Source organism: Phascolarctos cinereus, unplaced genomic scaffold (genome assembly GCF_003287225.1).
Source record: "Phascolarctos cinereus isolate Bilbo 61053 unplaced genomic scaffold, phaCin_HiC Scaffold_4;HRSCAF=312, whole genome shotgun sequence".
In the NCBI taxonomy this organism is placed as follows: domain Eukaryota; kingdom Metazoa; phylum Chordata; class Mammalia; order Diprotodontia; family Phascolarctidae; genus Phascolarctos; species Phascolarctos cinereus.
This window is the reverse complement of record NW_027555847.1, coordinates 259,129,933-259,143,452: the sequence shown is the minus strand read 5'-3', so window position 1 is coordinate 259,143,452 and position 13,520 is coordinate 259,129,933. Positions and strand designations below refer to the sequence as shown.

The window sequence follows — 13,520 nt, the reverse complement described above, 5'->3', positions numbered from 1 at the left end:
TTCTCTCAACCATCAAATTTCTTTAATTGATTGTATTAGATAATTTCAGCATTTCATTAAATTATATTTTATTTCTCATTGCTTCTAGTCAGAGAATCCTGGAATTTTAGTTCTGGAAAGGAACTTGGGGATCATCTAATGCAAGTCTCTCATTTTTCAACCTAGGAAACTAAGGCACAGAGCTATTAATCCAAGGACATTTAAGTAGCTACTACTAGAGCAGAAACCAGAATCAGCTTTATACTTTTATTTAAAGTCAATGAGAAGCAAGATACTGAAAAAAAATCACAAAATAAATTTATCAAATAGCTGGAATTAAAATTGCTTAGCTTTAAACCAATAAGGTGATTTTTCAGTAAGGCAATAATTTATGCATGCATAAATATTGAATAATAACTGTACAGTGACTAAATCTAGAAAGCATTTAGCTAATTAATTAGGTCAAAAATGTAATCTCACACTTGAAGAGATGACCACACTTCTGGGCCTTCCTACTTACTACCATGTAGTAATTTAGATGAAAAATGGGCTTTGTGCTTTTAAATACCCTAATTCAAAAATATGATCATGTTTACAACCCTTCAGATGAGCAATGGTTGATCCTTTACCGGCATATGTGAGCAAGTTCACATCTTGTTTTTTAAAAGTACAAGGAAAATATCTTTTTGTTTCTTTGACATGAATGTTAATCAGGCTGATTTAAGGATGGTTTATTGTGTTTTCCATTTTTCAGGACCAATGATACTGGATTCCTCTCCTATAAAGAACATCTGCCAGTAACTCAGATAGTAATTACAGATACAGACCGACCAAACTCTGAAGCAGCTTATAAACTGGGGCCATTGCTTTGCCGAGGTGATAGTAAGTATTGGCAAGAAGATTTTTAGCTTTTTTGTTTTGTTTTGTTTTGTTTTTCCTTGTGGTTATATGTTGCCAATATTTTACCTACAATTAGGTACCTATCCTTGAAATTTACCTTTCATGTAATAAATACCTCAGGAGAGAATTTTATGTAGTGTAATTATAGAGAGAAGCACAACTGCTCTGGGGAAAGGGTTGAACGATTATATTCACTTAAGATTACAGATAAATATGAATTGAAATATTCATTTACTACATTAAGTCATTCATTAAAAAAAGAAATACTCAGTGTCCATACTATGTTAGGTATTGTGCTGCCATTCTAACTCAAGTCAGACACTGAGAAAAAGATTGATAATCATCAATTCTAATTCTTATGGTTATGATTCATAACAGTAAACTTGAATTATTCAATTTTACTTTTCCACATAAGAGGCTTTCTGAAATCTGCAGAAACAAATGTCACTTCCCAACTGCTAGTTCTAGAGTTGAGTTTGGAATCTAATATGGCAATATTATCAAATGGATTACGAATTTGTGTTTCAATTTTGCTTTTATAATCCCTAATACTCATAATTTTCAATTTCAGTTAATTTGATATGCAACTCTGTGTAAATATGTCTTTTCAGTGGTGAATAAAGTAAAGACAAATACCCATTCATAAGCTGATTTTAACATTTTTCTCCTCTACAAGTTAAATTCATTATGGAAGAGGCTCAGAAAATAGTACTTAAAGGGGCAGCTAGGTGGCGCAGTGGATACAGCACTGGCCCTGAAGTCAGGAGGACCCGAGTTCAAATTTGACCTCAGACCAAACACTTGATACTTATTAGCTGTGTGACTCTGGGCAAGTCACTTAACCCCAATTGCCTAAAAAACAAAAAAAAATAGTACTTAAATAATGGACCTTTCTAAAAATGTCTGACTTTCAAATGACTAAAGTAACTATTTTAATTATATTTAAAAATAACATCTTGAACTCAGTTTGCTTTTAGTCTATTTGCTAAAGTATTGGTCTATATGAGGAAACAGATCTATGTATTACTAGTTTGTAGCTGGTTTGTAGAGCTATGAACAATATACAACAGAAATGGTGTACTTTTTTTTTTTTTGGCTAGGCAATGGAGTAAGTGGCTTGCCCAGGGTCACACAGCTAGTAAATGTTATGTATCTGAGGCTGGATTTGAGCTCAGGTCCTCCTGACTCCATGGCCAGTGCTCTATCTACTGTGCCACCTAGCTGCCCCCCCTGTACTTTCATTAAAAAAAAAATAGGTTAACATAGAAACCTTGTCATTTTATTGAGCAAAGATTAAACACTTACTACTATGTATTTTGCTCTGGGCTTCACATTCCAGGGAAGCATGGAAAATATAGAGGAAGAAAATATAAAAATAATTAAGGTGCTTGACTAAATAAATGATTAAAAACTAAGAAAATAATTTTATGTGTATTTGTTTTTAAGTTGGAGATTACCTAAACTACACTGAAAGAGGCAGAGGGGTGACTTTATTACTCATCAAAATGATGATCAGATGTCATTCATGCAACCCTGAGGACTGAGTCAATGACAGTAGACTTTGGCTAGCGAGTAATATATTTAGGTTTAAAGATGGCTACACCAAGAGTGTTAAAAAATGAGTTGCTAAGAAACTATGTGTCTTTTAAAATTGAGTTAGTCTCATCTGTCAGAGATACATATGGGAAGTATGCACTTGCCTGAAGCAAAGATGATAAACTAATCTTCCTTCCAGTCTTCTGTTTCTGTTGCCAGCATATGGTAGTAAATGGAAGCAAAGCTACTATAGCTGATGAAAATGTAATAGCTAAGTTAGTGCTTGATTTCTGAACATAGTGTTTCCTTAATTTAAAGGGGAAATCAAATTATTTTAATATTCTAACAGACCTAGTATGTCAAGGAGGCAAAATATTTAGAAGCAGAGAAGAGCATATTTTACAATTTTTGAATCTGGGCCCTCTGTCATAGGAATAAAGCAGTCAGTGAAATCATGAGAAGAGTGAATATATCTCTTTAAAGGGCTACTACCACTTAGAGGCTTTGAAAATATTCCTTATCCCATCATTCCATTCTTCTCCATTATCAAGGTTTGTCTGATGCTAGAATGCTGTAGTACTTGAGCAAATTTGGTATATTCATTTTTTTTCTTCTTCATTGTCAGACAAGTGAAGCAGATGAAAGAGTTTATTACTACCAATGATCAATATGTTAGCCAATGGAAAAAAAAGCCCAGCAAAGAACAGCAAAGAGTTTCTGCATGTTAGATGGCAGATAAGGATAAGCTGAAATAAAATTGAGTCTATGTGATTGAGGGGTCAAATCCATTTGATACAAAGTAAAGTGTGTGGATTGAACTGAAATGACCACTGAAACCTAAAAGTCCTCTAAAAATAATGTGACAAGATCTGAGAAGTGAGGAAATATCTGCCAATTTCGTTTCTGATAATAGTGACTGTCACATTATGTAGTCAACTTAAAATCCTGAGAAGCTAGAAAAAATACACAATACAATAAAGAGCTAACAATACAGCTCCCCCAAGATTTTCTAAAGTCTGTGTAAGAGTGCTTTTGAGGTAATAACATTTGGAAAATGCAGATCTCATCTGAATATGGTTTAAGCTTGTGATTACTGTGATGTAGAGAACATCTAGGGTGGAAATGCCTTTTTCTATAAAGGAAAGGGAAGTTAATGAAATACTGAATTTACCTTTTTTATTTGCTACTCTCATATGTTGATACGGTTGGTATCATATATTGGTGCAGTTGGTGGCACAGTAGAAAGAATATTGGGCTTGGAGTCAGGAAGGTCTTAGTACAAATTTGACCTCAGATACTTGCTAGCTGTGTGACCCTGGGCAAGTCACATAACTTGTGTCTGCTTCAGTAAAATGAGGATAAAAACAATACCTACCTCACACGTGAGAAATCAAATGAGATAGCGCCTTCAGAACAGTTCCTGATACATATTAGGCACAATATAAATGCTCATACCCTTTCCTTCCTTCCCCTTATATTGAACTGTCACTATATGTGCCATAAATTAAATTTTATTCAGATGGGGATGGAAATATAATTATTGTTTTTCATGCTAGAATACTTTCCTCGCTGACATGCCAATGAGAGAGTGGGTACGAAGAATTGAAAATAAATTTGCATCTATCAGCAAATTATAGGTGGAAACCATTGTAATCTTACTTCTTTGTTATAGTATATTTGACCAGACAGATAGAATAATTATATCAATTGTGTTTGAACAGATAAGATATAAGCAAAGAGATGATAAGAGAAAGAAAAAAATCTTGCCTAATAATAGCTGGAGCTATCTCTGTATTTATGTCTGAGAAAAGAAAAGAGAGGGTAAAAAAAACCTGACCTATTCTTCTCTTGAGCAATACATAATCAATGCAAGATGAGAACTGAGTTCTACTGATCCTCATAACAGATGTACTTCCTTTCACATCCTCCTGTTATATAAAAACAATATGACAGAATCTAATATCTTGAGAAATAACTGCCAATTGAGTCTGCTAATAGTGCCATAGTCATATTAAATAACTTGAAATTCTGAGTAGCTGGAAGAAATTTGTCATAAAAGAAAGATATAACAAATAGTATAATACACAGCAACAGTTTACAAATGTTCAATGTAATAGAAGTACGTCTCTGATAAAATTTGGAAAATGGAATTCTGATCTTCTGAGTTTGACTCAGATCTGATTTTATTGAGGTAGTGAACTCCTGGGCTTGGAAACTATCGGAACAATGCAAATTTGTAATTTATCCAAAATTAATAGTCTTAAAGAGCTATGAAAAACACTGAGAAGTTGCAATTTGCTCATGATCACATAGCTATTATGTGTGAAAGGCCTGACTTTAATCCATGTCTTTCTGACTTTGACTAGTTGTCTATGCACTCACTATTCTTTCTCATAAAGAATTTATTTTTTCTATAAATATAAACATATACAAAAAAATCTTGAGAAAACAATTTATTCACAAAGTATGTAACAACTGAAAAAAGTATGAAACAAGTGAAACAAATCATCCAGTATCTGGAGCTCTTTGTAATTTAGTTTCATATTATGACCTAAGATAATTAGGACTGAGGTCTAGAAATTTTCCTGCTTTTTACTTATTTCCCTTTCCTACTACTCCATCTTTCTATACCTCTGACTCTAGTGTAAGGTTTTAAGATTTGCTTCATATGAACTAAAATGTACTGTGGTAGCAGCCTTTTGTTTTCAATACTAGTGTCCTGTATGGCCCATTTGTGAATTTCTAAATAACTGAAATAGACTGGAACATACCCTTCCAGCTAAATTAGGATTGATCTATAACTTCCTCATCCTGTACTCTGTTTCTCTCTTAAAAAGGCAGCCAACATCAGTATTAGATTTTTTGGATGTCATGATGCACTCTTCTCTCAAAATAAAATTGAGAGCCACTAATATCCTCAAGAATTTTTTTTCTTAAAAAATCTTTTCCATTCTTCACACATCTTGTCTTTGTAAAATCTGTATTTTGAACCCAAGAGAATGATATAATTAGAGTTGCTTCTATGTTCTATTTTTATTGAGACCTTTTGGATTCTGACTCCATCATTCATTATTTTAGTTATCTTTCCATTTCTATCATCTGAAAACTTGTTAAATGTCATTTTTTTGTCATTACAAAATAATTTTTAAAAATATTGTCAACACGGGGCAACTAGGTGGTTCAGTGGATGGAGTACCGGCCATGGAGTCAGGAGAACCTGAGTTCAAATGCGACCTCAGACACATAACACTCACTAGCTTTATGACTCTGGCCAAGTCACTTAACCCCAGTTGCCTCACCAAATACATATGTGTTATGTATTTATCTATCTCTATCTCTATCTCTATCTCTATCTCTATCTCTATCTCTATCTCTATCTCTATCTCTATCTCTATCTCTCTATCTCTATCTCTATCTCTATCTCTATCTCTATCTCCATCTCTATCTCTATCTCTATATCTCTATCTCTCTATCTCTATCTCTATATCTCTATCTCTATATCTCTATCTCTATCTCTATATCTTTATCTCTATCTCTATATCTATATCTATCTATAGTATATTATAAATGTGCATATAATCAACATGCCAAACTTCAGAGGACCAAGAAGAGATCTATGAATAGAAGGAGGAATAGGAAAAGAAAAAGGAAAAGAAAGAAGAGGAAGAAAAAGATGATAATGATGATGATGTTTGACAAGAAACTGCCCAAAATGGGGACACAAAGAATTGGACATAACTAAAATGACAAAGCAACAACAAAAACTATACCTTCCCACATGTAGAATTTTTTTCCTATGAATTGAAAGATCACTTGCCTATACCATACATAGACTCATTCTCTTCCATATCTTGATGCTAGAGACAATATTAGCTTTTGTCCAGTTTGTTAAGATCAACCAAAACTTGAGCTTCACTATATATAATGAAGCCTTGAATAAGGTTAGTGAAAGATAGAAGAAAAGTACTTGAACAAGTACAATATAATAATTCACTGTAATGGCATGATTTTCTAAATTGAGTAATTAGGAAAATTTGTATTAAACTATTCAAACTGAAAATGTTCTTATACTATGGAAACCTACTACAAGACACCCAGGGTTCCAAATTTTACAACCAATTGTTTTAGACTTGTGATATTTAAATCTGAAGTCCAAGTTTCTGTACCAAGAAATATTCAGCAATGCAGACTTAGATGAAAAAATTAGAAATCTAGAGGTTTTATAATGACTGTTAAGCCCCAGAAAGTACATTTCTGGCCAATTTTTTTCTGGAAAAAAATCTAAGGGAAAATAAGTGAAAACCATGAATTTGGTGTTAAATATTGTTAAAATTTCAGAGAACGGGAGTAAAGGAAATAGGGAATGGACTTGTTATTTCATTGTTGTGAAAACCTTACTTGTAACTCTCCACCATGCAGATGGCCTTCTTCCCCACAGCTTGTGGTCTTGGAGAGTTTCCTTGATTACTGAGAAATTAAATGACCTACTTTGGATCATACACTAAATATGTGTCAAAAGAACATAAACCCAGATCTTCTGAATTTTGAGGTCAACTTTCTAACCATTTTTCTACAATGCCTTTCAAATCACAATGATGTAATAAATAACATAAATAACTCTTATGAGCTAATAATTTTAAATCACTTAGCGTAGTGCCTGGCACATAGTTAAGAGGATATAAACGTTAGTGGTGATGATGATGACGATGATGACAACAATGAGCAGCATAGAATGGACCTTTTACTCTATTAGTGTTCCTGGCAAATAGTAGGTCTTTCTTTAAAAATGGTTATTGATTTATTTATTTGTAAAATAAATAACTTTGTAATCCATAATATGAAAAGAATACATGAAGTAATTAAAATTAATAACTAATTTTCCTTTCCACTTACATTCCACTTAAGTTACTTAATTACATTAATAGATGATTCACATGTAATTTTTATTAGCAACGTCTATCATCTCTTTAATTCTTTCTAATACAGTACTAACCTCAGTTGTTTCTATACTGCTGTAGTGCATGTGCTATCAATATGTAGCTATAAAATTTTTTAAGTTTGCATGATATTAAAATCATTATTTCAGATTTTTTAACCTTTGCATTTTTATATTCTGGTTCCATTAACCTTTCTAAGCCTTAATTTCTTCATCTGTAAAGTGAAGGGGTTAACTAAATTCCCTCTAGGGGTCTTCTAACCTTAAATATGTGCTCTCTAAACTATTTTTTCTTTTATTTTTTTGTTGACTGATACTTTCATTGGAGTGGGACACAATTAAATACTTTATTTCAGAAGTTCTTCCTTCTAGGTGTTTTAACCATACAGGTTCCTTGTAGAGGTAAGAGTGATCAGGAGTAGCAATAATGAAATAAAATACTTATGTCAACATGAATTTGAAACCAGAGCATCCATGTATAATCTGTCTTTAGATAATCAAGTTGAATGTATGTACATTTTGTTTATTAGCTATTAATATAGTATCTAAATATTTATGCACAAACCCAAAAGCAATTATAAGAATAAAACATTCATGAATGTATCTTCCTCTGAGAAATCTCATGAGTTGTTCTCATCATACAAAAGATTTTATTTGGCTTTATTGTAAGAGGGCTGACCATTTTCTACACATTATGCTTGTCTTATTTTTAGTGTTTGCAGTTTAAAAAAAATCTACAAATGACTTTAATCTTTTTATCCATTGATTTGAAAAATAATGCCTGGATGTGGTTTTTATAGAAACACCTTTTCTTTTGAATATAATAAGCTACTGCAACTGCTGTTTTATATCTCGTGATACTTCCTGTAAAGAAAAGGCTGTTAAAATTATTAAAACAAAAAACAAAATGAGAAACCATTAAGTTTTAAAAAACATTATGCTCTGGAAAAAATAGAATTAATTATACTTCAGCACATCAGTGATCTGTGACTTAATCAGTGTTTGGTATGCCCTCAATTGTCACAGATCATGCAACCCCCGTCTTACAGGGTAGATGGTCTTTGAAAATTTCCATGACCACAAAATACTTTAACCTGTGGCCTGTACAGTGATGAACATCTCCAAATCCTCTTGCTCTGTATAATAATGAGCTTAGAAATACTTCTGCTTCAAAAATTATGGTCACTAGTTTATATTTTATAAGTCTTAAATATTTAAAAGTATGATTTAGACTAGAGTAAATGGCTACTTTTTTCTCATATTTCCTAACCTTCTTGTCCAGATTTCAAAATTAAAATAGACATTTTGAGTATTCTTTGAAAATTTAAAAGTGAATGTTTTTTTTTCTTCTCTATGTCTTTTTGACAGGGCTAATAATGCATATTTTTACAAAAACTAGTTATAACCAAAATGGTCACTTTCTTTTATGTATTGAATTGTATTCACCCAAGTCCTCATTCTTCTGTATACATGATAATTTGGTTCTTGATTGTTTTCTACTATGAAATATTATAGGGCTTAAAAATCTGAAAATGTAATATTTAGCTTTCAAAAAAGCCAGTTTTCAAACTCCTATTTTATTCTCCAAGTTTCTTGCAAAATCTAAAATGTAATGGACTTTCACTGAAACAGAAATGATATAAAATCAATTATATAAATTTATAAAATGAAAATAACATGAAAATCAGATTTTCTTTCTTGGAGTAGGACTGAAAGAAATTGTCCTCTTTCTTTGCTCTTATTCTGTTTCAAATGGACACATGATTTGGCTTACTTTAGCCACAAGTTAATGTCAGCCAGTCATCAGGTATTTATTAAGCACCAATTATGTGCCAAACACCTAGGTGGCAGAGAGGATAGAGTTAGGAAGACCTGAGTTCAAATCTGGACATGAGTGAAAGGACTGAATGACAAAATATACCAGATTCTGTGCTAAGCACTGGGAATACAAAGAGAGGCAAAAAAAACAGACCGTGCCCTCAAGGAGCTCACAATCTGATGGGAGAGACAACAAGCATACACACATACAAACAAGCTATATACATGGAATAAATAGAAAATAATTAACAGAGGGCAGAATTAAGAGGTCCAGTATTGGGAAAGGCTTCCAGTAGGAGGTGGAATTTGCTTGGGTCTTGAAGGAAGTTTGGAAAGCCAGAAGGCTGAGGTGAGGTGACAGCTAAAGAAAATATCTGTAACAAAGAGATAAGACACCCTATAAGACACCAGGACTTTGTCACTGGATTGAAGAGTACATTGCTGTCTTCATGATCTCATTTGGATTTTTCTTGGCAGATGTACTGAAGTGGTTTGCCATTTCCTTCTTCAACTCATTTTACAGATAAGGAAACTGAGGCAAACAAGGTTAAGTGACTTGCTGTCTGTAACTGAAGAGTATATGGGGAGGTGTAAAGTGTAAGAAGACCAGGAAGTTTGGGAGTGGGAGGATAAGTTATGAACTGCTTTGAAAGATGGGCTTTTGTATTTGATCCTGTAGATGATCAGAAGCACTAGAGTTTATTGAGCATTAGGGTGACATGGTCAGACCTGCACTTTAGGAAAATCACTTTGGCAGCTGCATGGAAGATGGATTTGAATGGGGAGAGACTTGAGGCAGGCAGACCCACCAGCAGGCCATTGTAGTAGCCAAAGCATGAGGTGATACAGGCCTGGGCCAGGAAGTGTCAGTATCAGAGGAGAGAAGGGGACATTTTGAGATGTATTTCAAAGGTGAAACTGACAGGCCTTGGCCAAAGATTGGATATGAGTGAGGATGAGAAAGTGAGAAGTTAGGGATGGAGCCAGAGGGAATAGAGTCTGACTGCTCCTTCTCAGTGTCCTTTTCTGGATTCTAATCAAGGTCATGCCCAATAACTAAGATGAGTCCCCCAGGCCTCTGTGCTATCTTCTGTTCTCTCTCTATACTATTTCACTTACTGATCTCATCAGCTCCCATGGATTTAATTATCATCACTATACTGATAAATATCAGATCTACTCAATCAGGCCTACCCTCTCTTCTGAGGTCCAGCCTTGCATTTCTTGCCTTTCAGAAACTAGACAACTGGATGTATAGGAGAGACCTTAAATGTGGACATTCAATATGTCCAAAATGAATTCATTATCTTTTCCCCAAATAACTTCCCCATTGCTGTTAGATAGGTAGGAGGAGAACCAGGAAAGAGTGGTGTCCTAACAACCTAGAAAGAAGAGAGGATTAAGGAGAAGAGAGTTGACAACAGTGTCAGAGGTCTACAGAGAAGTCAAGAAGCATGAAAACCAAGAAAAGGCCACCTTATTTGGCAGTTGGGAGATCATTAGTGATTTTGGAGAGAACAGGGTATACCATTACCTATATTAATAGATTATGTCTATTTATAATATTTGTTTGCAAATAAATGAGTATTTCATAATTGCTAGCAGCTAATAACTATTATCATTATTATTATTATTATCATAACATAACATTTGGATAAAATAGATAGAGCACAGGACCTGGGGTCAGGAAGACCTGAGCTGCAATCTGACCTTAAATGTTTACTAGCTAGTTGACAGACAGCAAGTCATTAAACTTCAGTCTGTATCAGTTTCCTTTCCTGTAAAATGAGGGTAATAATATCATCTACCTCTCAGAATTGCTGTGAGGATAAACAAGTAACACTTATAAAGGGCTTTGCAAACCTTAAAGTGCTACATAAATGCTATCTATAAATAATAATTTATTATGTAAAACTCCACTATTTGGGTTCTGTCCTGAACTTCTGGTCATTAATATATGGGGCAGGATGAAAGGTTTCCTTTTTATACTATATGTAAAAGAAGAGTTTGCTAACTAAAGTAGTTTAAACAGGATTTAAAAAAATTAAATTCTTTAAGGAGATAGATTATTTTTTAGCACCATTAAGTACTTTCAAAACACTGATTTACATACAATCAGTTAGCTAATCATAAATCTATTCATTGAGACAAGTTCCTTACTATCATCTTTTCTGTGACAAGTTTTAAGACTAGTTTTTTTTTCTGTATGTACTGTTTTTTGTTTATAAAAGAAAATTATAGTTCAGTTGTTTCATCAATTCAGACTGGTACCAAGTGATGTGCTATAGTGAAAAATATGCTGGATTTGGCATTAGAAGACCTGAGGTTGAATCTTGACTCCGCAACTTATTTCCTGTGTGACTTGGGCAGGTTGTAACTTCTCCAGGACTTCATTCCCTCAAATATAATATGAAAAAGTGAAATTAGAGAATCTCCAAGATCCCTTGTATCTTTCAGTCTTGTTCTCCTAATTCCTTAATATCAATGAATTTTTAATGTTACGAAATTTCCACTTCTGATTATATCTCACATTTAATATAACACTGTTCAAAGTGATTCTGTCATAGGAAGATAGGTAGAATGAATATTAAGAACTCCATTTTACAAATTAGAGTCAAAAGGGTGAAATGATTTGTCTATCATTCCATGGCTATTTTGGCAGTGCAAATTAAGTATCCCAGTTCTTTGTTCAGTGCTGTTTCCATCACTGCACAGCCCCACACTCAGGGTTGTTTTCTTCTATAATCAATAGATTGACTGAAGGAGTTTTAGTAAACCTCTTATCAACCTCTTGTATAACTTAATAGAAAGTAAATGCCTTATATATCTAACTCTATTTTAAGGTATTGAGTTTATTCACATCATTTAGTAGGTACTACTATCTAGATACTACTATCTTTTCTTTTATTCAAAGAGCATAATATATTCCTGAAGCATACTTTCCTAAAAGCATGAGGAAAGAAAATTGAGAAAGATGTTTTATATCTGAAAACAAATAGACCTTTATTATATCCCTGAAATTTTTACAATAGTGCCAATAGCAATTCATCCAAATACCCAATGAAATGTTCATATATCATATATACAAGTTAAAATCTGAAAAATTAAATTTTAGCATATGTTGCGTAATGAATTATTATCATAGTTTCCTTCCATTTTTAGACCTTTTCTTCTCAGGCTCCTTATATCTACTTGCCCCCACAGCTACCTACCTTCCTCCCCAAATCATGCCATCCAGAGCCACCCTCTCTCACACTGGCTGCAATTTTCCTCACTGCAACTTCAGTCAAAATCCTAATAGATGTTGTCTATCAGCCCACATGACTTTTCCCTTGTTTCTTCGGGATTTCAGTACAGTTTTCCTTCTCACCTCAATTTCTGCCCTTATTGAAGATTTCCACATATATGTTGATATTCCCCCCACAAATTGTAATCTTCCAATTCTTCGGTTTCCTCAACTCTTATGACCTGCTGCTGTGGTCTACTTTAGCTACATACAGGAATAATCTCTTCTTTGATCTTACCATGAGGACTTAATTCCCTTTTGAGAGCTCCATTTGTAGTTGGGGTTCATTTTGACTTGCTTTTTGAACTAGCATGTTGGTTCTATCATTAGTTGATTTTGGATCCCTGTTTAGAAGGCCCTATGATTTGGCAAATCCATTGGAGGAAAAAAGAGTGCCCTATGTGTTACATGACCTCTGTACAGATTTTGTCTTAACCTCTGTCTTAATTATCCTATGAATTGGCAAGGCCTTCATTGGGAGAATGTATAAATTGTTCTATGTGCTAAGGGGGCCCATGGGAGAAATTTTCACACAAAATGTCTCAGTTTCTTAACTGAGGGCAAAAGTGTTGACTTCTAATTGATCCCAGATTCCCATTTGGAGAGCTTCACATGCTCTGGGAGCTTATTATAAAATAGCCTTTTCTTATAAGAGGAACACTCATTTTTCCTTTTCTTTCCTTTCCTTTTCTGTAACTTTTTTGATAAATTATTTTATTTCATGAAAACTTTGTAAACTATTGATTGTGCAACTCATTTAATTTTGTATTTAAGGGAAATACAGTTTACAGGTCCATCAGCTGTGATTGTTCTGAGTACTCAAAACAATTAGAAGGTTGTCTAAAAACTTTCTTGAATGAATTTAGGCTATTCTTTACATGTCACTGAAGTGGCCATTGACAACTGTGTTGCATACACTTTGTTGAAATTCATTAGTCTAATATGGAAATATGTTTTACATGATTGCATGTATATAACATATCAAATTGCTTACCATTTGCAGGAGGTGGGAAGGGAAGGAAGGAGGGAGAAAATTTGGAACTCACAATTAAAAAAAGATGAATG

The 13,520-nt window shown here is 33.6% G+C and overlaps 1 protein-coding gene across 2 annotated transcripts in view; it reads left to right on the top strand.

Moving 5' to 3' along the window:
* Positions 1-13,520, top strand: part of CNTNAP4 (contactin associated protein family member 4) — a 582,938-nt gene that overhangs the window by 509,789 nt on the left and 59,629 nt on the right. For both annotated transcript variants that reach the window (XM_020976685.2, XM_020976684.2), the window contains exon 15: positions 734-861. In XM_020976685.2, coding sequence (XP_020832344.1) covers positions 734-861 — 128 coding nt within the window. The remainder of the gene's footprint in view (positions 1-733; positions 862-13,520) is intronic.